This window comes from Drosophila takahashii, chromosome 2L (genome assembly GCF_030179915.1).
Source record: "Drosophila takahashii strain IR98-3 E-12201 chromosome 2L, DtakHiC1v2, whole genome shotgun sequence".
In the NCBI taxonomy this organism is placed as follows: domain Eukaryota; kingdom Metazoa; phylum Arthropoda; class Insecta; order Diptera; family Drosophilidae; genus Drosophila; species Drosophila takahashii.
Genome location: NC_091678.1, coordinates 7292514 through 7319929, shown reverse-complemented (window position 1 = coordinate 7319929; position 27416 = coordinate 7292514). Strand labels below are relative to the sequence as shown.

Below are 27416 nucleotides of genomic sequence, written 5' to 3'. Positions count from 1 at the left end.
TTGTGTCTTTTATTTACTTATTTTTTATGATTTTTTCGGCATTTTGTTTACATTTTGCTCACCTCGCTTTATCGCGTATTCCCTCACCTTCATTTCATCAATGGCAAATAATAATCTCACTTGAGAACCTCCCTATACGATTTGAGCAAAAATCAAATTTACTCGCTAATGGAGCTAATTGCCGCCTTCTAGATAAACACGCTGTTCACCGCAGAGCGACAGAAATTGTTAAAAATAAATTATTAAATCCCCACAAAGTGCAAGAGGCTTACGCAATATTTAATGTCTTTTGGCTGATTAGATTTTTGCATGTCGAAAACATTGTTATTAATATCTCAAGTGTGTAAATGCATTAGAATTTTGCGTCGCATTTTGGGATACATAATATACATATCTCAGTTGTGACTATATAATTATCGATGACATGCCGCTTGGAGGTATATATTAGATCATTCTTTTCGGCGTGATGATGGCATAGTTTATTCGTTTTGTTTGGGACAGCCGCATTCGAAAATGAAAACAATTAAAGGAAGGAATATTTAAGCGAGTTAATGGGGGACGCCTTCGGGAATTGACTGGGAAGCGATTATTTCATAAACAGACAGTTTTCTTATAAAAAGAATGGGAAAAATATTTCATGGTCCTTTTCCTCAACTAATTTAATGCCACATTTTTGGGAAAATTCGGGGTGATTAATGAAAAAGAAATTAATTATTTATAGAACAGAAAATATGTCATATTTTGGAAAATATATTATAATGGCCATGTTTAAAATTTAAATTAGAAAGTGTTTTTCTAATTAATTAGGAAAATAATAATTGAATCTATTCAGTGTTATGGAATATTGGTTTACTGGGAGTACTAACAAATATTCAAATTTTAATGATACAAGCACGTCCTCCTGGTTGTTATTTACTCAATCAACAGTGAAACGTGATTATCCATATAATTTGTGTTTGAAATATCGAAGCCGTCATCGCCTGGCAGTAGTCAAAACATTTGTCATTTCACTCGTTTTAAGCCTCATGAAAACTTACGCACATTGCGGTTGGTTTTTTTGGGGGGGAAACTGTGGGGAAAATTTGAGGCAAATTATAGCCACAGCTGCTGCTCTCGTTTTTCAAGCAGACTGTGCTGTCGGAAAAACAACAAATTGTGTGTAAAAATAAAACAAAATAAGTAGAATGAGGGGAAAAGTCTGAGGGGCTGGGTGATCTAGCCAGAAATTGTGTCAGTGTGAAAGGCCAAAAGGGAGAAAAGTGGGCCGCTGTCAACGAAAAAGCCGAAAAAAAGTGGAAAAAGTGTTTACGTGATCTGCGGGTATGGTGAGTTTCGAGGTTTATCAACCAAAATAAATGTTGCTGGCAACATGTTGCCAAGCTTATGGCACGTGATAAATAAATTAGCGAATGAAAATCCGCCAAAAAATCAAAGAAAAACAATCAACAACAAGAAGAGCAAAATGAATTGGCATATTGGCACAGTTTCTCGTGTTTTTCTAGCGCCAGGCAACAACAGAATTGAAATATATATCAGTCATTTCCGTAAAAGCACGGCAAAAGAATTCGTCTTTCCTCGTGTCGCTTATCAAAAAAAAAAAGCGAGAAGCGTATAAATAATATATATGTTGGTTCCTCCTAAGACCCCTATCGCGTTTGATAAGACCGAAGCTTTGGCACAGTTCTTTGAAGAACGGGATAGCCCCCGGAAAAAATAAAAAAAACAAACAGTAAAAAAAGAGTTTTTCCCAGAACTTATAATTAAACTTAATGTTTAAGGGAAATGGAGGGATGAGTTGGGTAAAAAAAAAAAACTATAATCCCCGGCTTACGTAATGCACACACAACAAAACGCCGACAACGAAGCGTAACAGTTGGTCTGACGTCAGTTTTTGACTCAACTATAACAATAAGATGGCATTTCGAGGGCCGAACTAGTCAAGCGACTTAGGAAACGCTTGAAAAAGGCGAGAACAAAAATTTCTCTTTATAGCTACAATTAAAAATATTACTATGAAGTTACAAAGCTCGTAAAAGGTTTCGTTCACTGTTATAGAAATTCGTTTCATCATAAGATTTCTCCAAGACTATGATATAAACATGAAAACCTCTCAGATATTCAACTGTAACCAGTTAGATTCTATAAATTGCCATTCATTTTCATTAGGCAACAAGTTTGGCAGCTTGATAATGTATGCAAGCCAATTCAATTTCCGGAATTAAACGTTTCGATCGGAACCTTTGTTTGTGTTCTGTTTGGGTTTGTTTTTCTTTTTTTTTGGGTCCCCAGTCACGCGTAGTTTAACACAATGTATATAGGGTTCAGTTCAGGTAATTGGGGTTTCAGTGGGTACTCACTTGGCCTGCTGTTCAACTAACTTATCCACTTTGGCCTGTATGGCCTCCGCCGAGGGTTTGTGTACTTCCCCAAGGAATGTGAGGATGGATTTAGAGAGCGCCTCGATTTCTTTATGTGATGATTTAAGTTGATTTGATTCTTCACGTAGTTCCTATAAAAATACGAAATTTATTAATTACAAAGTTTTTTTCTATTAAGCTTAATTTGGTGCGGTCATGTAATGGATGAATAAATAACATTAATAGCCATCATTGCAACATGTCTATTTTTTCTAGAACTTGTATTTCCCTCAATTTCGGTTTCATTTCCAGTTTTCGTTTTGTTTTGGAAGGTCACCATTGAATAAGAGAAAAATAAATTTGTTGACTTGACTTTGCAGCTTTCGGAGCTTGAGGTTATTTGATTGGGAAGAAGTTTTTGTGATCTAAGCTGAGAGCTACAACAAAATAAATAAAATTTATAGTCTCATTTGGAAAGACAAAACTTAAAACCTTAACTATGTGTTTGCGTTTGTTTATCATCGTAAAGTTTGGCGGTTTTTCTTTTGTTTTTTGTCGTTATCGGTGAATTCAGCTTTATATGGCACATGTATGACAACATCGTTAGTTCGATATGGAAGGGGCCTAACTTTTATGGCTGAAAATTGCTTCAATTGAAATGTGATTTGAAAGCCTGCCATTGAAGTTGAGGTGGGACTAGCTTTTTTTAGAAACTTTGTACAATTATAGTAATCAAATTGAAAATAAACATCAAGAGCTGTTATCGCCCCAAACAATGATCTCACTCAGTCAACAACAAATCATTCAAATCATTGCTGATAAGTAGTACAAATACTAATTACTAATTTTATTTAGTTAATCATGTGGCAAGGTTTTACTACAGTGAGTTCATAAAGTTGCAATAAAATAATGCTATTAATATGTAAATAAAAAATCTATGCTTTTTATAGGTCATTCATCAATAGTGGGCCTAAGTTCTCTGGGTGAACTAAAATCAAGAGTTTAAAGAAACCGAAAGTTAGAATGTTGTTTTGCTAGCCATATTCTTCTCTTGATTACTGTGATTTAATGCCTTTCCGTGTTAATCATTCAAAACACATCATTAAATTTATTTTGGACCTGCTTCTGAAACTCAGCTGCTACATAGCTTTTAAGAAGCTCAAGTTGGGGAGAAGAGAGAGCCCAAAGAGCGGGTCGAACTACGAGAGCGCAAGCTCCCCAACGTGACCATGAACTTGATGTCGGCATGGTGTTCACGGCTATATATACATATTCATACAGATATGTATATCCGACACGGTTTGTGTTTATGCATGGATATTGGTAAAAATATTTGACAAACATAAAAGCCCCCAAGGGAGGGCGGATTTGCCATAACGAAACTAAATGAATGAATGGGTGCCGCATAATATATACACAATGAGATACGAATACGAATATGAGTTAAAAATACAAAATTCATATCTTTAAATTTTAAAAATGGTGGAAAAAATGTAATAACTGTAGGAACTCATTTTGATAAACATGTATGGGAATTTATTTTATCTTTTAAATTGAACATTTTAATAAACCAAATAAAATGTATTTTTTGATATCTAATAACCTCTTGCTTTAAAAAGTTTCACATGGTACACAACAATAATAACAATAATGGCTCATTTTGATAAACATATGTATGGGAACTTAGTTTATCTTTCAAAAGTAACATTTAAATAAAGAAAATAAAATAAAATAAATAGAATGTTTCTTTTGACCAGGGAACGTAACTGTTATAAGTTTTATTTTAAAAATCACACTTTAACAGTTATTTTCTGATTTGTAAAGTAAAACTCAAAGAATAACTGTTATTTTTTGAGTTTTATAATAAAAGTTGACAAATAACAGTTATTCGTCGTGATCAAAATAAAACTCAAACTTGATTTATGGCGATTTTGTGGGTAAACAAAATTTTAAAAAAATATAGGTATAAAATATGCGCGGTTGCCTTTTTTAACAAATTTTTAGTAAGTTATAAAAAGCACGGGTATTATGTTTTTTTTAATTGTTTCATTTTTTCAAAAATGTCAAGGGAATAACTGTTATTCATAAAAATCAAAAAATAACAGTTATTTTTTGAGTTTTATTATAAAAATCAAAAAATAAAAATCATTACGGATTTGTAAACTACAATGGCTAATAAAAATTGTGGTGTATTTAAAAAATTTTTAGGACCCTTTTAAGTGCGTGATTTTTTTGTATGAAAAATTTACAATAACAGTTATTTTCGTTCCCTGCTTTTGACACCTAGTAACCTCTTGCTTCAAAATGTTTGACATTGTATTCAAATGATATGATATTTAACAGACTATTTTTCAGTGTAAAATCCAAACATGTATGTAAATACCCAAGCTGACCTTAAATGGTGGACGTGTTAACTCACCTGAATGGCATTCTTCGTATCTTCCAAATGACGTCGGGATCTTACAGTCGGATCGACATTGCGGAACTTGTCCTCCAGTCGACCAATTGCCTTCTCCCAGGCGTGCAGGCTATTTTCGAAGCCGTCCCAATGTTCGGCCAACTGTTGCAGGTTGTCCCGGCGCTGCTCCAAGCTGCGTACCAGATCCTGCCAAGATCTATTCAAACCGGCGTTATCCTGTTCGATCAGCTGGCGATTTCGGGCGTCGGCCTGACGGATTAGCGATTGGGCCTGCTGGTTGACTAGCGCTAAATCGCTATTTTGGCTCTGAAAATGTGCGAGGAACAAGAAGAGCGGTATGTGAAATATTATTCTGACGTAACGTCGCTAAAAATCCGGAATCGCGATTTATACAAAATATATATAGACGTATAAGAGGTTTGTGGTTAGAAATTTGCTTCTTGGTCTTCGAGTTACGCTATAAAAGCAGATGTGTAGTGCCCTAGTTCAACTTTGACATATGTCTGAAACCCAGCGAGTTGAAAGGCAAACGCTGCTTAATTCGTATAAAATTTTATAGATTTTTTTCCACAAACACACACACACACACTCAAACACACACGCACCTCAAGTGTAGCCTCTTTTTGTGGGCTTGATTTTGTTTGATTTCTTATTGGTCTTTTTTATATAGATTTCAAATGGCCGATGACGTTAGCCTTTGTCTATCTGGCTGGCTATTATTTTTGTTTGTATTTTTTATTTCTGTTCAATTTGCGATTTGCCTCGAGCACATGGCATTTGTTATAACGAAACGGGTAATTCAAATTTAACAAATGTAGCGATTCGATTCTCCTCTTTCTTTCTTCTGCTCTCTTTCTCTATATGGTACATATATATAGTACGAATCGCGAATACAAAACAAAAACACGCTGCCAACCGCACAGATAAACGTCTCAACTTGAAGTGAACTCGGTGGAACTCAAAAAAACCCAACAGGCCCAAAAAGCAAATAAGCACGAGTTAGAATCTCGTTTCTCTTAAATAACTGAAGAGAACGCAGAAAGAGAGCTAAAAGCCGGGCAAACACGTTTTTTCGCTTCTATTTGCCAAAATGTATCTAAATACATATGTAACATTTTTTTTTGGGTGGGCGTGGGCGGCAAAAGTTGGGCTTCGCATGTGCTATGTATATCACGCATACGCCACCGTGTGCACGTCACTCTCTCTCGCTGTCTCTTTTTCTCTCTCAAAAGTTTGGCAACAACAACAATTGCCGGCTTGCCCTATAAACCAATAACAACAAACAAACTGCAAGTACAACAACCAAACAGCTGTGTGCAAAAGAGCCATAAAAGAGAGGAAGCCCCTAAGGGCCGGTGCTCTTAAAGCTCGCTCAACAAACACCGACAAAAGTCACTTAACATGTGCGCTTGTTGTTGTTGTAGCTCAATATTTCACTGAAAACCCAGGGCTAAAACAAAAACAAAGGTTTTTGAGACCTTGAAATACTATAAAGTTAATGGATTCTTTTTAAAGAAGAGTGACAAAACCATTTGAAACTTTAATTCTAGCTCTATTAATTTAATAGTATTAATCAAAAAGAATTTTTTATTTTTATATTATTTAAGGAAATAATGTCTTTAGTAGTAAAAAAAAATCCATTTTTGAAAACCCACCAATGAAAACCTCATTTAGGTGTAATCGTAAGTTGTGCTTAATATACGAAAAAGCACTTATTAAATCGAAACAAATTTGAAATTGAATTAGATTATTATGAATAATAAACTCAAATAATAATAATAAGATCTCAAAAAAAAGATAAAAATTGAATACTAAAGGTAATAAATATTTTCTCAATCCAAACTTTACACCATCCCTGGCTCAAAACTGGTTGCCTGATACAGTGTTGCTACTGCTGATGATGTCATGAGCTTAATTCGTTTGGCGGCAGCAGCAGCAGCAGCAGCAGCAACAACAACAGCTGATTTTTCCAGTTGCTGAGCATAAAAATCGAGCTAATGCCTTGAATAATTATAATCGAACTGGAAGTCTGACAACAGACGACTGAACGATAAGCTCGATGAGGCCGACACACCGACAAATAGTGAACTAGTAGGTTAAAAGTTTAATGAGTTCCCAAGGTAAAAGCTTACGAAAGTAAACAAATGGGCACTCAACGTGTTCAATAAACAACTATGGACTCAAAAAATAAATGAAATGAAGAGAGATTACCAAACTGGCACTAAGAGAAAGGAGAGTTCCCTAAGAGATTCGCACTCAAATGCAATTGAAAGTGAGTTTGTGAGAGAGTGTGATTTTTTTTGCTTTTGCCGGCCGGCAAAACCATGACTACGAAATGCAAACGACGCAAAACGAATGCACTTTGATTTTTGTTGTTGTTTTTTTGTGGCAGTGCCACTCCATAAAGTTGCTCTCAAGTGGATACGTTCGCATATGTATGTTTATGGCACATCCTTGTGCAATGTGTCATTTTTTGGAAAACAGGTCTTTTGGCTGCACACTAATATGAGCAAAGCATGCAAGCGAACAGCTGAATATTCATGGCTATTTTAAAGAGTGCCTAAATACACACAAAAGTGGCCCATATAGAATCCATATGTTGAGTTTCCATTTTGAAATTCATCTTATATCATAGAAAAGTGGAACACTTCAATTAATAAATATTAAACCCTTTTTCATTAATTTTAAAATAAAAAAAAAATGGACAAAAAAATGTATTATAAGAAATATTTTTAAATGTGAAATTGTAGTTTTTTTTGCATATATTTCTCAGTTCATTTCATTTAATTTACTTTGTTAATAGTTTTAAACATGTTTTAAGAATGGATAAAAACTATTATTTTCCTTTTAACTAAAATTAATGCATTTATTTTCTTACTGCTTATACTACCTACTATATAGAATTTTATAAAAATTCTGTAATAAAATTCCATACTGAGAAAATTAAAATTAATATATTTTTAAATTTTTTTTCTTTAAAACAAATTAACATTATAATATATTTAATAACTACTCCTAAACTTGAAGAACCTTTTACTCCTATTTAAGAAAATGTCAATTAACATTATAATAAACATTTTTAAAATAACTATTTAATAACTAAAAAAAATCCATTTACTCCCACTCCTAAACTTGAAGAACCTTTTACTCCTATTTAAGAAAATGTCTTTAAAAGAACTCAAGACCCTGCAAACAAACCGCAAATAATTCCAAAACTCACCTGAACATTGCCGATGGCGTGGGACAGCTTCTGGATGTTGAAGTGAAGACCGGCCAAATTCTGGACAGGCTCATCGCTGAATTTGGTACGTTCGATGGTGGCCTTGACGCGATCGATGGACTGCTGATATTCCCGCCAGCGTTCCGCCTCCTTCTCCAACTCGCTCTGCTGGGTCTTGGCATTGGCCAAAGTATTGGTCAACTTGGTTTGGAACTGAGCCAACTCGGCCGAAAGTTCCGATTGCTCGTAGTTGTTCAGCGAGGACCAAATCTTATCCGCAGCCTCTTGGATCTGCTTGTGCACCAGATTGCGAATGGGAGCCTCGTTGCCGAAGAAGATCTTGTGTTCATCCAAATCCTGAACGAGATGCTCATAGTCGATGCCATGCTGGCTGTTCTGCAGCCGCAACTCGGCTTCGTGGACCCAATCATTGAACTTGGCCACCAACTGCATGTACTCCAAACGAGAGTCGCGGTTGTTCTTCAGATACTTTTCACGCTCCTCGAGTTCATGGGGCAGGGAAGCCACCAAGGATCTGCCCTCGGAAAGCATTTCCAACAGGGAACTGGGCATGCCAATTTCGGTTTTAACACCATTATTGATTTTATTGAATTTATCCAGATATGATTCAATGTCCTGGCTGAGCGCCTGGTGTTTCTGCAGCTCCCTTTCAACGGATTCGGGATCCCGATCCAACAGGGGACGCGACTTAGCTGCTCCCTCATGACTGTGCAGCCAATCGAGGATTTCACTCAGCTCGGCTCCCATCTTCTTGTGGGACTCCAGCTGCAGCTGATGCTTTTGGCGCTGCGACTCCACGGCCTTGCGAAGATTCTGCAGTTGGTTCTTCAGCGATTGCAGTTGCTCCGTAATGCTATTCTTATCGGCAGCATTGCCCTCGGAGGCAATCTTTTGGCCCTTGTCATTGGCCGAGGCCAAAACACCCTCGCACTCCTGAATCTTCACGATGACATCATCGTACTTGTTGATCTTATCCTCCAGACTATCCGGTGAGTTTTCAATATCAATGATAACATCGGTGTACTTCATGATAAAGGCAATAATCTCGTTAATCAAAGCGATAAACTGTTCGCGGAGCATGAGTAGCTGGCGCAGATGGGCCAATTGATCTTCGATCAGCTTAATCATATCATCTTGCTGGGCCAAAATGCTCTGCAGCTCGGGCAAATCGTCCATTTGCATGTCGCCCATCTTGCTCTTGCTGTCCTTGAGTTCCTTGAGTATTCCCTCATAGGCGCCCAACAAATCCTGAACATCCTCAATCCTCGAGCCAATCGGGCGATTGAGTTCCCTGAGCTTCTGCTGAATGGTGCCCAGGAATTGACTGCAATCGGCCAGCCTGCTCTTGGCATCCTTGTACTTCTTGATGTGATCACCCAGGGCATTCACGCGATCATCGATGGTATTCTTGATCCTGCCATAACGATCCTTCATGTTCTTGATATCGTCGTTGAGTTTCAGCTTATCGGCATTGCTCAAAGTGGGCAGGATGCTCTTTCCCTGCTCAGACACGTCATTAATAAGACCTCCCTTATTCTCGGCATCATTGAGGAGTTTCTTATAGTGTGCCAACTGCTCCTCCAAAACGGGCAGACTAGTGGTACGCAACTCACCCTCAGTGGCGGTTTCCATTTCGTTCAGCCAATCGCCCATGTTCTTCATCGAATCCTCGAAAGCCTTGCGACCCTGCAGCAGATCATCCAGGGACTTGCCTCTCTTGCTGCTTTCATCTTTTAGGGTCTGATAATCGGCGGCGATTTCATCCAGGATCTGCTGCAGTGCAGCCTTATCCGCGTCATCGCAATCCTTCATTATGTTGGCAGCCTGTCGCTGAACGTCGGTCAAAACGCTATCGTTAAACTGCTTGGCATCATCATCGTATTTCCGGTTCTCCTGGATCTTCTTCTCGATCTCAGTGGAGGTAAGTGGGTGATACACGGGCAGCTTACGCACCTCGGAGATTTTGGTCTTCAACCACTGGCGCGCCTTGTCCAGATCGTTCTCCAGGGATTTGCGAGCCTTGCTGGCCTCCAGAGCACGATCCAATTCAGCCTTGAGGACTCCGGATAGATTGCGATTCTCCGAGTTGAGATTACGCAATGCGGACTCCAGCTGGGAGTATTCAACGGGCTCCAACTCCTGTTGCATATTGGCCACTCGCTTCTCCAGGACATCGGCCAGCGATTGCTTGGCCTCGGCATCCTTCATCAGGCTCTTGATCTTCTGCTGCCTGGCCTCGGCATCCTTGGGTGTGTAGCCCAGAGGAGTGGGCGCCTGCAACTCCTCGATCTGCTGCTTCACCCAATTCTGGAGCTGATCAATCTCGCCCTTGGCTCCCTCCACTCCCTTGTTGGTCACGTCCAGAAGTTGGGCCTTGCGATCGATGCGCTTGCCAAGATCGGCAAAGCGACGATCCAGTGACTTCATTTGTTCTTCCACCTGCTGACCATCCAGATTGCTAATGACCTCCGCCACCTGCGCAGCCTTGCCCTTAAGTTCCTGAATCTTGGGGTGACCCTGCAGCTCGTATTCGTTCTTGATCTCATTAATGGCCGCCGTTTTCTGGGCACAATTCAGACCAGAACCGCGATCCAGAACGTCCATGCGCTTGATCAGGGTATCGAACCAGTTTTGGACATCAGCCATTCCCTGGCGATAGCCATCAATTACATTCTGGCCAGCCTGCTTCTTGGCAATGGCATCCATGAGCTCCGACTCGAGCTTATCGATGTTGTCATCCAGATCGGTGTCTTCATCGCCCACTAATAATTGGGAAATTAAAAAACATAAAAAGGGTCAGGTGATTGAGACTTTTGAGCCACCTAAAAATGTATGAAAAAGTACTTACATGATCCTGTCATTTCCAGCATCAATTGCGATCGCTTGTCACCGATGGAGTTCAACAAATCGTTCATGGACACCAGCTCCTGTTGAGCAGCCTCTGGACGGAGTTTGCATGGACGCATCGTCCAATCCGAGACAGAGCTCTGCTGCTTCTTCACCCAATCCTGCAGCTCGGCGCGCTGCTTCTGCTGTTGCTCCAGTTCGCTAACGGATGCAGTCAAACCACCCAAGTGGGATTGCACCTAAATCAAAGGAATTATTAAAAATAATTAGCATTTAGAGGTTATTAAATTAAAAGTTTTTTTAACAAAATAAACAAGCAATTGCTAAACTTATAGCCATGCAGTCCGCCACCTATTGATCCCTACTCTTACCTTAGCAACTAATTCATTCAGCTTGCCCACATGGGCGCTATTCAGACGAACTATGCGACGATAGTTGCTGACACGCTCGTGGGCAATCGGATCCAAAAGCGCCTCATTCACATCGCTGAGCTCAACCTGAATCTCAACATCATCCTCGTCTTCATCATCATCATCTCTGTTGACATCTTCAGTTGAGCTCCGAGTCTTTGGAGGCGGTTTCTTTATAGCAGCAAAGCGCAAGGCATAGCGATTTTTTTTTTGATGGGTAGTGCATTTTACAACATTTACGGGAAGTGTAGCAAAATCAACAAAAGTTAGGGCAGTGTTGGGTTTTGTGGTGGTGGTTAAGGGATTAATAAAAAGAACAAGACGTTTGTTAGAAAATAATATAGGATAATAAAAGGAAAATAGAATGGAAGTCTAGAATTTCTACGTTTTAAAAGTTTTCGAAGTGATATAATTTAAGAAATGTAATGGGAATATATGAGTATTTCAAAAAATACAGTTAAAAGCAGTTAAACTACTATACTACACTCAAATAAAATATATATGAAACGCATATCGATTTAACATTATGTAATATCAACTTTAGCTTTGATATGCTCGAAATGAGTATGTCATGTTAAAGCGATATGCTTATAGCATAACCAGAAATTTACATGCGATTATCGATTTTACGGCGATATGCTTTTTTGTGTGTACACAATACTTCCATTCTTTTTGAGAAATTATAATTACAGAATTTTTAACTATTAAAAGTGAAACTACAATACAGATTTAATGTTGGTCCTACCTGATCCAGCAGATCTTCGAGCTTGGCGCGCACGATAAGTTCCCTTTCGGGGATGGCCTGCATGGCGGTTTCCAGCGGAGAACTGGGACGACTTATTGAGGCAGTGGCTGCCTCACAAGCCTGAACGGCAGCTGCCAGTCGGGACTTTTCGTTGTTCAGTTTATTCTGCATTTCCTGGGCACATCTCAGTTGATTTTGGGCCAATTCCAGACTGGTAGCCGGGGCATCAAGTTCGGTCTGAATAATCGGCTCATATGTCTCCAGATTACGCATAATGCTATCCAAAGTGTCCTCGTACTCTTGGAACTTGGCCAGCGATTCGAGCAGGCGGTTCTTGATCTGCACCGAGGTTTGCAGCAGCGAGTTATAGCTGTCCTGGATATTCTTCAGCTGAGACTCGACTGTGGGACGAATGGCCGGAGTTGAGGTCTCGTAGCGCTTAATCTGCGCCTGACCCTTGGCATTCAGGTCATCCAAATTGGTCTGATACTTTTGAATTTCACCCAACAAGGCCTCGTGCTGTTTGATCTGCTCCTGGGTTTGTTCGCGATTCGAGATGAACAGCGAGTTGTGGGCCATCAGCTGGAAGGAGATCTGCAGCAGCCACTTCTCAACATCCTGGAGGCTCTGGTGGTAGGCATTATAGTCGAACATCTCCTGTTCCAGCAGAGCAATGTGAGCGGAGCAATCGTTCTTGAGCTTATCGCATCGGGATTGCAAGCGATTCACTGCATCCACTTCGGTACCCAAATTACGAGCCTCCGACTGCAATTGCTCCAGTTCGCTTCCCTTCTGTTTCAGTTCATTCGAAAGAGTCTTGTAGCGCTCCAGCAGAGTCTTCATTTCGCTTAGTTCACCCTTGGTCTCGGGTGCCACCTTCAGAGTCTTCTCCGTTTCATTCAGCCACTTCTCAAGCTTATCCTTGTTGGCAGCAAAGTCGTTCCAACGATTTTGTGCCTGCTTAAGATCGCTCAACTTTTGCTTGACCGCCAGACCCAAGGCATCCCAATCCTCACGGACCTTGGTCATCAGTTCCCGCAACTTCTCCTGCTTATCCTCGGGCGTGATGTTCGACGCCTTCGAGTAGGCATCCTGCACCAAAGCCAACAAATGCTGACCCTCGGGCAGACGGGAAGCCAAAGACTGCAAAATAAATGTAATTTGAATTACATATCTATATCTATTAACAACTATAAAGGGGCCTTTGCTTTAAAAATAAGAAACAGTAATAAAAAAGAAATAAAAAAAAAATAATAAAAATAAAACCAACATTTGGAAATAATTTGAATTAAATATCTATTAAAAACTATAAAAGAGCATTTTCTTTAAAAATAGGACAAAAAAAAATAACTAAAAAAATAAAAAATAAATAAAACCAAAATTTGGAAATAAATCGAGAATAAATACTGAGATTTGATAGACAAAATCTTGCAAAATTTTAATTTTTTAGATACTATAAAAACTCACATTGACGGTATCCAGTTTCTGGGCAATAATAGCGGCATCGCCATCGGTGGAGCAATCGTCCAGGACCTGTTGGGCCTTTTCTATCCAGGCGTCCATTTCCTTCTTGTAGTTGAGGAACTCAGTGTGATCGGATAGATTCTTCTCGATTTTGGCCACCAATCCCTGAGCGGATGTCAAGAGCTTGGTGTAGTTGGCCTGAGTTTCGATGGTCTGATCTCGAATGCGAGTGCAGGCACTCTGCTCCATGAGCAGTTCGCAGTTATCATTTAAGTCCTCCACATTATCCTTCTCGGCCAGCACTTCCTCAAGCAGTTTCTATAGGGGAAAAAAATACTTTAGTTTCACAATCTAACAATGCACATTGAAAGCACATAAAGCAATTAGGCATTAGACAAGTGTCTGTGTAAATGATTAGCTGCAATTGAGATTACAAAGTGATTAGCTGAAAAGTTAGCAGTAGTGATTAGTGTGGGTTAAGTTAATGATTTAATTTCTCACGGTACGAGGTATTTAGATACAAATTTTGTTGTCGGTGAGTTCTACTTTACGTGCGCGCTTTGGCTATATAGATATATATTCGATTACATTTTTAGTACTTTTTTTTGGTTAGAGGTGCGTGCGACAGTTGCGAGATCTCGACTTGACGAAGATTTCTTACCTTGGCATTAACCAAATCTTCGGGGGTCTTGTTTTCGCCTTCCTGGGATTTGGTAACGCGCTTGCTCATCGTTTCGATCCAAAGGTTGATCTTGTTGAACTTCTGCAGGAAGGTCTGCCAGGCGGCTAGGCAAGATTCCAAACTGCTGCGAGCATCGCGGGATAAAGCCTGTAGGGTTTCCCATTCCGAGGTGAGATGCTTGATCTCCTGGGCCACATTGTCCTGGCCCTCGCTACCGCTGGTGGCAATCACCGCCTGGCTGAGCTCTTCGCAGGCTTCCAGCAGGGATTTGCCCTCCAACGAGGCGGACTGCAGATCTCCCAATCGATTGAGACGGCTCTCCACTTGATCCTTCTCGCCATGGCAGTCGGCACACTGCTCAACTTCGATGCGAGTGCGACGCAGCCAATCCTGCAGCTCATTGTAGGCCTGCTTGTATTTCTCATGGCTGTTCACCTGGTTCTCCAGCGATTCGATGATCTTATTCACCACCGACTGCAGCTCATCGAACTTGCCCAGACCCGGCTGGAAGTCGTTCAGATCCAAGCTGTTATCCTCCTTCAAACGCTGATTAATCTTCTCCACAATATCGTTGTGGCCATTGATGTCACGCTGAATTACTCGGAATTTCTCCAATGCTGCGCGCTTTTCACTCAAATCATTGAGGAACTCATCACTGGCCTTGACACTCGGCTCCACATCCTCCAGCCATTCGACCAGGATCTTGTAGAGCTTAAAGATCTCCTCCAGCTGGGCAAGGCGATTGGCCAATTTCTGGCGAACATCGTTGAGATCCACCAAAAGTTTGTCAAAGTCCTGTTTAAGTTGTTCGGTATCTTCCTGGATCTTGGCTGCTCCATTTTGTTCGGTGTTCATAATCACCTTTTCCTTCAATTCCAAAAGGTAACGCAACTTGTTCTGACCAGTTTCAAAACCTTGGCGAAGATTTTTCACTGTGTTCAGCTTGATTTGAACTTCGTTAAGAGTTCCGGGTATTTGTTCACACTCGGACAGCTTCTCGCGGGTCTTCTCAATCCACGATTGACACTCCTCATACAGACTGTGATGCTGCTGATGCTCCTGGTAGTGCATTTCTAGGCGACGCATCACTTCCTTCGCCAGGGTCAGCAGAGCATTGTATTTGGTGGTCAACTGCATTATGGCATTACTGATCCTTGTATCGGAGCAAGTCTCCAGCAGAACCTGGGCCTTCATGTTCAGATCATCCAGAGTCTTCTGCCAGTCGAAAAGGTTCTGCAGAAGTCCCTGGAATTGCTCGAGCACCACCTTCTTCTGGATCAAACTGTCCTGCAACTTGTTGTAGGACTGCACCAAGGCTTCGGTCTTGCTTAACCACTCCAAAGCTTCGGTGTACTGATCCTGGTAGTCCGACCACTTGACAATGCCCACCTCCAGATAATCCTTGGCCTTGTTAAGGGCCTCCCTATACGCATCGAATTCCTCTTGTAGAAGGGCCACTTCCTGTTCGATGATCTCACAATCCTCGGGCTCTGCACTGCGACAAGCAATTTCACCCTGCTCCAGAGCGTTCTTCAGTTTCTGAGCACCTTCGGGCAGCTCACCCTGCAGAATCTTCAGTTGGTGGGTCTTCTCGGCCAAAGCCTGTTTATCTCCGGTGGGCTCAGAGCACTTGCTCAATCGTTCCTTGGCATTTCTCAGCCAGGTTGCAAACTCATTGCCCGCATCAATCAAGGACTGATAGCTTTCGATGGTGTTCTTCTGCTTTTCATACAGATCCTTGGCTTGCTTGGTGAGATTCTCGTACTTATCGGAGATCTCAGTGCCCGGGGCACCTTGCTGCAGCACAGAAGCCTTCGAGGTAACCGACTGAATCATGGGTTCAAAGGACACTATGTCCTGGACAATGTTATTCGTCTGACGGAGATTGGCCTTACGTTCGCTCAAACCACTGCTGAGACCAGGTTGACCCCTCTTGGATTTAACGATCTTCTGTTCACAGGCCTGCTGCAACTTGGCCTCCCTGTCGGTAATCCATTGCTGCAGCTGCGAGTAGCTTGAGCTGTAATCCGCCCATTGCAAGAGGTTAGTCTCCAACTGAACCTTAGCTGTGGACATTTTCTTCACCAGACGATCCCATTCGGTTTGGAGTTCCTTCATCTCGCTATTGATGGCATCACGTCCATCGGACCGAGTGTTACGGATAATCTTTTCGCCATTATTGATGGCGGTATGAACCAAATTCTGTCCAAACTCACGGTTGCGAATCAAATCCTGGATCTGCTCCAGGCGACGTTGCAGAGCCTCCTTGGAACCAGCTCCCTCGCCCGCCGACTGAATTGTGGCCTTGGCATTGGCTATCCAATCCTTGGCAGATTTCATATTAGCATCGTATTCACGATGCTGATCGCGGTTGGTCTCCACCTTTTTGAGAACGTCCTTGGCTAGGTTTACCTGGACTTGATAGACGGAACCCAAGTGCCTCAGCTGATTGTTCACATAGGTATCCAGATGGGACTTTAGCAAACTGGCAGCCGAAGCATTGAATTTATCGATGTCATCCTTGCCTTTCTCCAGACGTGACATCACTTCCTTCATATCAACCACCTGCTTCTCCTTATCAGGAAGATTGGGGCAAAGGTTAAGCTTGTGATTCTTTACAAGGATATCGATCTGCTGCAACCATTCCATCAGCCGTTCATACTCCTCCTTATAGGCTCGCCACTGCACCATTGTGACCTCCAGGTTCTCCTTCTGTTGGTTAATTTCACGGAACAAACCCTCGAAGCTGTCGCGCAAGGCACGAATGTCATTCCTAATGATCTCCTGACCCTGAGATGAGGTACTGGCCAGCACTACTTCTCCAGTGTGGACCAAGTGCTCGACCAGAAGTTCACCTTGAGCTTGTTTGTTGAGAAGAGCTTCCGTAGCTTGGACAGCATTTTCGATGGCCAATTTATCGCTCAAACTGCTCTGTTTCAATGAGGGGAACTTCTCGCGGGCGCGTCCAATCCAGCTAACCAAATCATCGTAGGCCTCCTTGAACAATCGATGATCCCTGTACTGATCCTGACGATCTGACAGCAGCTTCTGGGTCTTGGCGAAGAGTTCATCGAATGTATCGAGCACCTTTTGAGCCTGGAAGGCAGCCTGACTTTGTTGACCGCTGGCAATCATCTCCTTGGCTTGGATCTTCAGGGCATCCACATCGATCTTCTCTACGCGAACCTTCTCCTCTGTAGACTTAACCCGATCTAACTGCGCTCGTTTCTCAGTCATCGTAGTTTGATGCTCACTCAATTCCTTGACCAAACCATCTAGCCACTCATTGAACTTGCGAACATTTTGCACTTGATCCAGGAAACCGGACCATTGAGTGATGGAGTCATCCAGATTGGATTTGACATCCATGATGCGCAGAGCAATTCCTGACCAGAGATCCTGTAGATCGGTAAGATCCTTATTGATGGCTTCATGACCTCCGGGGGCTGTGTTGGCCAGCACATGCTGAGCCTGCTCAAGAATCTTCAAGACTCGGGCAGAACCTTCGTCCTTCAGCAAAATAACATCTTGAATAGTGGCCAACTTCTTATCCAGTTCTTTGGGACTCATAGAGGACATGTCGGAGCAGTAATCCAACTTCTCCTTGATGTCATTGATCCAAGAAGAGCAATCGGAAATGGCGTTGTCGAAATCTTCATGAGACGTGACATACTGCTGCCAACGGTTGTTGAGCTCCTTGACCTTGTGGAAGATCTGTTGGTACTTGGTCACCAGCTCGGGACCCGAGGCACGAGTGCTGGAAGGACCCTTCAGCAAGGTTTGAGCCTTCTCCGTGACATTATCAACCTCCAATTCCTTGGCGCGCACGTCTCCTTGAAGAGCCTTTAGTGCATCCAACTGAGCGCGCTTTTTCGGAAGATCCTCCTTTAGGTCGATGGCGTGAAGGTTATTGTCCGTATCACGAATCCAAGCCAAACATTGGTCGCGTAATTGCTCGTACTCCGACCAGTGTTGAAGACGCGCTTCAATAGCTTCAATGGTCGAGCTGATGGTGGCCAGCAGACTCTCCCATTCCTGCTGAGTGGTGTCGATCTGAGACTTGATGTTGACCTGGCCCACATCCACTGTACCCGGAATGACCTTCTCGCCCAAAGCCCTCACTTGATCAACGCGAGGGAATTCGTCGGCCAAACTGGCCTTCAAATTCTTCAGGCGATCGAGGTTCGTGTGCAGTGAGATCTGTTCCAGATCCAGATCGCCCCAGTAGTGAACCGTATTCAGGGTGGCATCGATAAACTCTTGAGCATCCATCACAGCCTTGGAGTATTGCTGATGGGCACTTACAATACCCTCATAGCGTTCCACGTAGTTCTGAGCACGCTTTTGAAGCTTTCCAAAGCGATCAGAAATGTCCTTGAGTATCTGATCCACAAGGTCCGTTTTCTCTGGCAGATTGGCGGCGATCTCCTGAAGATTACCCACCTCCACCTGATGGTTGTTGATATCGTTCAGGATGTCACGATAGGTTTGCAGCTTAGTGCGTTTCTCATCCAGAGTGGTTTTTAGCTCGATATCAGCTGGAAGAGAATTCTCCGTTTCATCCAACCAGCTCTTCAGATTGTCGGCAATCTCATCAAAGCCAGACCATTTGGCAATTTTATCCTGAATCTTTCTCGCTGTGATGGCAATGTTATCAAACAACTGATCGAATGTCAGATCATCCAGCTGACTGCGAATGGCTTCGCGACCCTCGGTTGCCGTGGATCCATAGCACTTTTCGCCCAGCTCAACGGTACTATTGAGAAGCTGGGTAGCAGTGGGTTGCTGAGCCAAAAGCTCCTGGATAACCATTTGTTTCTTCAGAAGATCGTCACGAGACGCTACTGTGGACAAGTCACAGCAATCATCGTAACGGGCCTGGGCATTAGCCAACCAATCCGCACACTGCTTGTACTTATCATTGAAGTGGCCATGGTCCTGGACAGCCTGCTCGCATTTCTTGAGAATCTCCTTGGCGGTTGCCTGGATCGACTGGAAGCGGGAGGAAACCTGCTGCACATTTACGGCAATCCTGGTTTCACCCGAACTTTGCACTAGCTCCGAGGTATCGTCCTTCATCTTGTCAAAGTCGGCTTCGTTTTGACGCAAGTTCTGGGCCAAGGACTGGAAGCGATTTAATTGATCCTCCTTCTCTTCGAACGACGATTTCAGATTGTAGTTCTTCAGAGCATTCTCCGCCTCACCCAACCAATTGATCAGGCGATCCAAGTTGATCTCGTAGTCATTCCATTGCTGAAGACGATTCTCTAGACCACTCTTCACGTCGCTCAAAGAAGCACCGAATTTCTCGAAATCAGCATGCAAATTTGCCAGATCTCGGGCCATTGCCTCCTTTGATCGGGCGGGGATATTACTGGCCTGTTGCTCAATGTGATCCTCGAGGGATTTCAGTTTGGCCACTCCCTCCGGCAAAGCATCCTGAATCTCGTTGATCTTTTGAAGACGTGCTTGCAGGGCTGCTTTGTTGCCCGAGTAGTCAGAGTAACCGGTGAGGCGATCCCAAAGATTCTTCTGGTAGTCCTGTTGGGCCTTCTGCAACTCACTGAACTGCTGGTACACATCGAAGGCATCGTCAAGATCCGCAACCAATTTGGCACAGTCTTGACCCACTTGCTCATAACGCTTATTCACCTCAGCCACTGCCTTGGAGATCTCATCCGCATTGGCAGGAGCTGCGCTGCCCAGAAGGGCGGCCGCCTTTTCATTCACTGCCTCAACGATGCGTTTGTGGGAATTGATGTCCTGGTTGGTAGCCTTGTACTTGTACAATTTCGAGCGGATTTCCTGGGCGCTGGTCCAGCTGGATGGGTTTTCATTGTGCAGAAGCTTCTCCACTTGATCCAACCAGTTAACTGTTTGATTGAGAATATCCTGGTAGCTAGAGAGCTGAACACCCTGGGCCTCCTGACGTTTCTCCAGGTTGCGAATACCCTCGTCCAGTTTGTCCCAACGATCGCGGATATCACGCAGGTCCTTGCGAATCTTCTCCCTTCCCTGAGTTGAGGTCTCTGGCAGAGCCTTTTCTCCAGCTGCATTCAAAGCAGCGAATAAGCTCTCTGCTTGCTCTTTTTCAGAGAGCAGCACTTGCAGAATGTTCGAACTCTGGGTGGGTTCATCCAAAAGTACCTTCTCCATCTGCTTTTCAATGGGTTGCAGCCACAAGTCCACCTCGTTGTACTTGTCTTGGAAGAACTGGTGATCGTCGACCAGGTTGGACCAGCGGTTAACCACTTCCTTGCTGAGAACCTGTAGCAGCTGATAGCGATTGGTAATTTGAGTGGTTAGTGTCTTCAGACGATCCGCTCCGCAGTTGTTGAGCAGGGCATGCGCAGCATCCCCAAAGGCATCGATTTCCTTCTCTTTTTGGAGTATCAATTCCCTTTGGATCTTGTACTTCTCCAGCTGTTCCACTTTCTCGTGGAGCGTGGACTTCAGCTGCTGCTCACGGAAAACAGCCTCTGCATTGCGGCACCACTTGGTGAGTTCTTCCAACGCCTTTTCAAATTTGTCCCACTGGGCGAGAACATCCTTCTGCTTGCCCTCAATGCCCTCGATGTCATCGAAGTGACTCTTCATGGTGGTCTCCAGTTCCTCGATTTCCTTGTCCAGCACTTCGTTGCCCTTTTCGGAGGTCGTGGCCTTTACCTTCTCAAACAGATCACGTATGTCGCTGATCAACTTCATGGCCTGTGGTTTATTCTGAGCCAACTGTCCCAAAGTTTCGATCTTGCGCTTAATGTCCGCCTTCTCGCCATAGGCATCGTCGCACTCCAGCAACTTGGCCTTCTCATTCGAGATCCATGTCTTAGCCGAAGAAAGGGCATTGTTAAGCTCATTATGCTTCTGCACGCAATTCTCCAGATTGTGCAGGATCTCATCGGACTTTTGGACAATGCTCTGGAAAAGTTGCTTGATCGAGGCCAGGTAAACATTCAACGAGTTATCCTTGATCTGGTCCACCAGTATCTGTGCCTTGTCGCAGACATTATCGACAAGAACATTGTGCGTGGTGATTTCCTGGTGAAGCAGCTTGTGGTTCTGCAGTTGAGCTCGCTTCTCCTGCAGCGTCGTTTTCGGTTCGGTGTGACTCTGCATGGCCTTGTCCACATCCTTCAGCCACTTGGTAAGCTGATCCTGGGCAATGCTAAACTCATTGAACTGCAGCAGACACTGATCAATCTTTTGCGTGGCCGAGTTCAAGTCATCGGTGTAGTTGTCCCACAGAGTGCGCAGAGAACGCAATTGCTGACGGATGATTTCACGGCCTTCCGGACTGGTGTGACCATAAAGCTTCTCGCCACGGTCGATGAGACCCTCGAAGAGTGTGGAATCCGAAATACGCTTGTCGGACATCTCACGCAGTTTATTCTGCTGATCCTGGAGCACGCTTTGATCTCCGACAATTTCATTGGTCTTAGCTAATTCATCGACCGACGACTGAAGACTCTGCTTGAAGGCATCGAAATCGTTATCGAAGCTTTCGTGATCCTTCACATAGTTCACATACTTCGCAATCGATTCCTTGCATAGATTTTTCAGGGTCTGATAACGAGTATTCAGGCGAGACAACTTAAGGTTCAAATCGGTTTCACCTTCAATCTCACGACCTTGATCCATTAGCTCATTGATAGCCGAACCACGACGTTCAATATCCTTGGCGATGTCCTGTAGCTGCTTCAAATGAGCCTTTTTGGCTTCGGCTGTGCTCTTTAGGTTCTGGTTCTTGACCACCGCCTCGACATTCTTCATCCAGTTGTCCAGCTCTTCAATAATCGTGTCAAACTCATCCCATTTCGAGCAGAGTTGCTTCAGTTTTACCAACGAATCCTGACACAGAGTCATGAAGTCCTCCCAAGATTGCTTCGGTTCCTCGAAACCCTTGAGCAGGGCTGGATGACCATTGGGATGGGTTTGAGTGAGCACCGTTTCCAATAACTTGTGACAGGTGTCGAAAATGGAGTCACCCTCTGGTTTGTGTTGCAATAGATTTTCCACAACTAACAGTTTCTCCTCGGCGCCCTCCTTCTCGAATGTTGTCTCGTTGAGAATGTCAATGGCTTCGGATTTAATGGTATTAAGCCAATCTTGGGCTTTTTCTAGAACCTGATCGTAAGCCTCATGCTTAACCACATGATTGCCCACGGTTGTAATCCTATCGGAAATTTTCTTGGAGAGTGTGTTATACTCTTGGATGGACTCTTCGGTTTTCCTTTCCGACTCATCATCACACAGGGTCACAGCCTTGTCGTGCAATTGCTTCAGAGCATTCTTGTGGAGGGTAATCTCCTGCAGCTGGGTCTTGTAGTTCTGAAGAGCAGCCTTTTTGGTGGCCAAAGTTGGGTACAATTCGTCACCGGCGGGAACCTTTGCCTTCGATTCGTTGAGGTAGTGCGAAACCTGAGTGTAGCTTTCTTCGATGGAAGTCTTCTGAATCAAAACACCCTCAACCTGTTGCATGAATGCATTGGCCTCATCGCGCAGATAGTCAAACTTCTCGCGCATTTGGCGCAGATCAGAACGGATACGTTCGCGATTCTCAGGGGAAACCACCGGATAGAGGGCTTCACCAATATCCACGGCGTTGTTCAGCAGAACCTGGCCATTATCGAAGGTCTTGATGTAGTTCTTAACAGTCTGCAGTTGCTGAGCTGTGGCCGAAGAAGATCCAGGCGATCCCATGCGGGCCAGTTCTTGGAACTCGATCTTAGCATCGCCGAACCACTCATTGAAGTCCTTGGCTGCCTTGGAAAAGTTTGCATTTGACAACTGGGCACTACGGATCTTGTCGATGTAGCCAGTCAGTGCCTTGGCCACAGCCTGATAACGCTGCACCAAATGAGTGACAAACTGACCAATTCTCGCCTCTGGGTTCTTTTCAATTAGCTGCTGGGACGTCTGCTCAAGGTTATTAATTATGGGCTCATGGGCCAAAACATCCTGTTGGAGGATAGACAATTCCTGAAGTTTCTGTGGCACCTCGGGTAGATTAACTTGAATGCTAGTTTCGGCCTTGACGCGTCCTTCAACGTCACGCAACCAGTTGGAAATCTGCTCATTCGATTGCTCATACTGCGACCACAAATCGACGTTCTCGTCGAGGATTCCCTTGATTTTGTCAAAGCTATCCTGCAGAGCCTGCATATCCTTACGCAACAACTCAGCATCGTTGGTGAGCTCGGCCAGGTTTTGCGGCGATTCCACAGCCTTCAACATCTCAAGTGACTTCAGTGTTTCAGCATGTCGCGCCTTGCAGTCATCAATGCTCTTGCTGACCTCCTGCAACGATGATTTCTTCACGTCCAGGTTGTATTTGTCACTAGAAGACTCTGGCTGACACCAGGCCACCTTCTCGCGTTGGGTGGCTATGATACGCTTCAGCATGCCCACCTTATCGGCATGGAATTTCTTGAGGAACTGCAGCAGGGAACTCTCAATCTTTTTAGCATACAGATCAACGTTCTCATAGCGTTTCTGCACATTGTTCAGTTCTTTGGGTATGATGGACTCACTGAAAGTGGGATACAGGTTACGCAACTCATCGACCTTTTGTTTGATATTGTCTATTTCGTTTCCGCTATTATCGAGTTCACCACGCAAGGCACGGCATTGCAGAAGACGCTCCATGATTTTGTTATTATCACCGGACATGTCGTCGCACTTGATCAGCTGCTCACGGAGTTTGCTTACCCGCTCGCCGGCTTCCTTCGAGCGTTTGCGCAACTCTTGTTCCTGATCGTTAAAGGAAGTGGTAACAGCACTCAAACGATCAGCATTGTTGCTAACTTCGGCGAACTGATCAGTCAAGAGTTTATTGAGAGCCGATAGAGCGGGAATCTCTGCGCCTTTGTTGATCTTCACCAAGTCATTTGTTTTCTCCACAATCGAATCTTTCAGAGCCTGGTAGGAAGGCAACTCCGTGCGATATTTGCTCAGACGCATGGGTCCAAACTCAATTTCAATCGAGTTATCCGCAGCATCGCAGAGTCCCTGATTTGTTTCGGACAACCAGGGTAGCAGGTCCTTCTTAGCATCTTCGATCTGTGACCAAATGACGGCTTCAGTCTCGTAGACATGTGCGTTCTTCGCTGTCTTGTCGTGCAGATCCTGCCAGTGCTGTTTGGCCGCTGTTACCTCCTGAGGCACTTCCTGTGGAATTGGCTCTCCAATGGCACTGAATAGCTTGCCTACATTGTTGCCACGACGCTCGAGTTCATCCAAACTGAGCTTCGATTTGCGCAACTGCTCCATGGTCTTCCTGGTCTTCTCGGAAGCCTGATGGAGCTCGGTTTCGTCACGTGGCTGTTGCGGTATGGCATTGAACAAATCCTCTGCCTTCTTCAATTCCTTGGAGAACTTATCCTTGGAATCGGCATACTCCCTAAGAGCCTGGCTAATTAGGTTGTACTTTTGAATGCGATCGGCAATCTCGTTCTGCAGAGAATCATAGTTCTTGTCCATGACAAGAAGGCTCTCCTGAATGGCAGGCATGCTGGCAATATCCTCACGCATCAGCAAAGAACCTTCGTCATGGATGCGATTCTTCAGATCCGCCTGGTATTTCAAAGCCTCATTCAGAGCGACCAAATCGGCAATGATCTGATCGATGTTGTTCAGTGTGGGATGCTGGCTGAGAATCTCGTCTAGCTTGGCGCGATTCTCCTGCAGAGCCTGACCAAAGTTGTGCTCCAGGGCGTGGAACTTGTCCTTGCGTACGGTCATCTGTTGGATTTGCTGCTGTTGGTTCTGCGAGCGTAGCTTTAGGTTCTCCAGCTTGTTCTCCACATCGTTAACAATTTGGGTGGCAATCAGTGGACGGCGGGACAGGGCATCTCTCAATTGGATGGCCGGATTCTCGTCAATCTCCTTGGCCTGACCCTTCCAGTAGGCAATGCCCTGACCCAGATTATCGATCTCATCGATGACCTTCGCGAGCTCCTCGGCAGCGGGTCCTTCCGGTTTGTCCAGCTGATGTTTCAGATAGTTCAAATGCGACTCTGTGTCGTTCTTCCAGCCAAGCAGCTCAGTCCACTTCTCCAAAGCGGCCTTCTTTTGCAGCATATTGGTCTCCAGGTTTTGGTAGTTCACCACCAAAGCGGTGTACGCATCATTCAGGGCATTCGACTCTTCGGGAGTGGCTCCCAAAGCCAACTGCTTAACCTCATCGTAGATGGCATTAAAGCTTGGCTTCTTATCGGCATGTTCCTGAAGCAGGGCGTGAATAACATGGAGACTGGTCTCAACACGCTCTGGGTTGATCTCCTCCACTTGGGTAACCTGATTACGAAGCTGCTCCATCCAGTTGGAGAAGTTAACCAATTTGGCATTAAAGTCCTGCCGCGATATAATGGCATCGGAAACTTCGTTGATGTGACCGCGAGTGGCTTCCGAGAGCTTCTGCAACTTGCCCTTCATTTGGTTTACCCGATCCTTCAAAGCCGCTGCTCCTTCGGGAGCCAAGTGCAAACTAATCTGATCGGCATTCTGACCCAGAGTCACGAGCTTCGCCTGCTGCTGCGAGATCTCGTTGTTGAAGGACTTCAGCTTGACCAGCTCCTTTTCGAGCTTATCAATGTGTGGGGTATTCAGAACAGCTGGACGTCGGGACATCAGCTGCTCACCCTGGCCAACCCAATCCTCGAGCTTGGCGGCATCGGCGTCAAAGGACTTCCAATTGGCCACCAACTTCTCGAGCTTGGAGCTCGCCTGCTTGGCGTTCTCATGGACGGCCGTCCAACGCGAATGCATGGCATCCAATTCATCGGGGGCATTGGTCTTACATAACATTTTATGACTGATGTTTGATATGCCATGGAGCTTGTCCAATTGCTCCTGGCACTGTGTCTCGAATTGTTGGGCATTCTGTTGCATGGCAACGGCTTCTTCGAGGGAGATGGGCTTAGAAACTACATTATTTACCTTGACTTCGCTTTGCTCCACGGCTGGCTTGATTTGCTGCAGACCGGCCTGGAACTGCTGCCAGTTCACGAGATCCTCCTGCACAGCCTGTGCCTGATGGTCCACGTTGCGATTGATGGCACTGAGGACCTCCTGCAGCTTGGTAATCTCGCCCTTGAGTCGCTTGGCCTCGGCAATGTTGCCCTCCTTGGGCGCCAACTCGGAGGCATCGGCGGCCAGAAGATCCAGTTGCTTCATGCGATCCCCAAGGACGCGCTTGAAGGCCTGCACCTTGACCACACGCTCCTCCGGTGTGAGATCCTCCGACTGAAGGGCCTCGATGTTCTTGGGCGCCACCTTGTTGGCCCATTCCTGCAGTTCGGCCAGGCGTGTCTTGTAGTTGTTCCACTTGGCACTGTAGTCCTCCAGATAGCCGACGCGATCCTTCACATGCTCCATGGTGTTGAAGAACATCTTCTCCACCTCCGTGACTTCCTTCTCCAGAATGGGACGCTTGTCGGCGGCAGCCAGAGGAGCAAGTTCCGATTTGAGAGCATGCAGCTTAGGCAAAAGTTGATGGGATGCCTGCTGCAATTGCACATTCAAATCTCTCTTGGACTTCAGATCCTGGCTAACGTTCTTGGGATCGGTTTGCAGTGGTGTCAACGAACGAAGCTCCGTCTCTGCGGTTTGCAACATGGAGAAGATGTCGTTCTTCTGGTCCACGAACTCGCTCCAAACAGCCTGGGTGCCCTTGAGGGCCTGTAGTTTGTCGGAGGTTTCAGTGTACGCCTGATTCCATCCAGTCTCCAGATTCTTCACTTCGGTATTTACAAAGGCCGGGGCGTGCACATCCTTGATGAGATCACGTCCTCTCTGTAGCATAGACATGATGTGCGGACGCTGGTGATCCAGCTGATTGATGGCATACTGCTGCTCTTCAATCAGGCGATTCACACGCTCCAGACTATCGGGAGCTGGTATATTGGCCGTCTGATCCTTGACCTTGCTGAGTAGGCACACCACCTCGTGGACTTCACGGCGGTAGGTGTAGCACTTGGAGAAAACTTCCGTCTTCACCATGGTGATCTCAATTGTGGGTATGAGGTTCTTGTAGCGAGCGATCAGGTCTTCCAGTTTCTTCTGCTCCAGATTGGCCTCATCTTCGGTAGCGTAGCTAAGCAGAGAGTCCAATGTCTTGACCAACCACTTCATATCCTCGCGTTTGTTGTCAGCATCTTGGCAGATTTTCTGTTATGGAAAGAGAAACATTTAATTAGTATTACGTTACTGCAGAGAGGATTCTTTTTAAAAGCAGATTAGTTACCACTAGCT

General features: G+C 44.5%; 1 protein-coding gene across 15 annotated transcripts in view; it reads right to left on the bottom strand.

Annotated features, from left to right (window-relative positions):
- Msp300 (Muscle-specific protein 300 kDa) overlaps window positions 1-27416 on the bottom strand; it is a 111834-nt gene that overhangs the window by 55464 nt on the left and 28954 nt on the right. For 5 of the 15 annotated variants that reach the window (XM_070211848.1, XM_070211849.1, XM_044394860.2 and 2 more), the window contains 8 exons: window positions 14145-27332; window positions 13487-13801; window positions 12020-13162; window positions 11236-11445; window positions 10866-11103; window positions 7997-10779; window positions 4777-5082; window positions 2358-2509 (listed from right to left, as the gene is read on the bottom strand). In XM_070211848.1, coding sequence (XP_070067949.1) covers window positions 2358-2509; window positions 4777-5082; window positions 7997-10779; window positions 10866-11103; window positions 11236-11445; window positions 12020-13162; window positions 13487-13801; window positions 14145-27332 — 18335 coding nt within the window. Of the gene's footprint in view, window positions 1-2357; window positions 2510-4776; window positions 5083-7996; window positions 10780-10865; window positions 11104-11235; window positions 11446-12019; window positions 13163-13486; window positions 13802-14144; window positions 27333-27416 lie in introns of those variants that run through there. The other 10 variants (XM_070211840.1, XM_070211841.1, XM_070211842.1 and 7 more) reach the window with 5 other exon arrangements.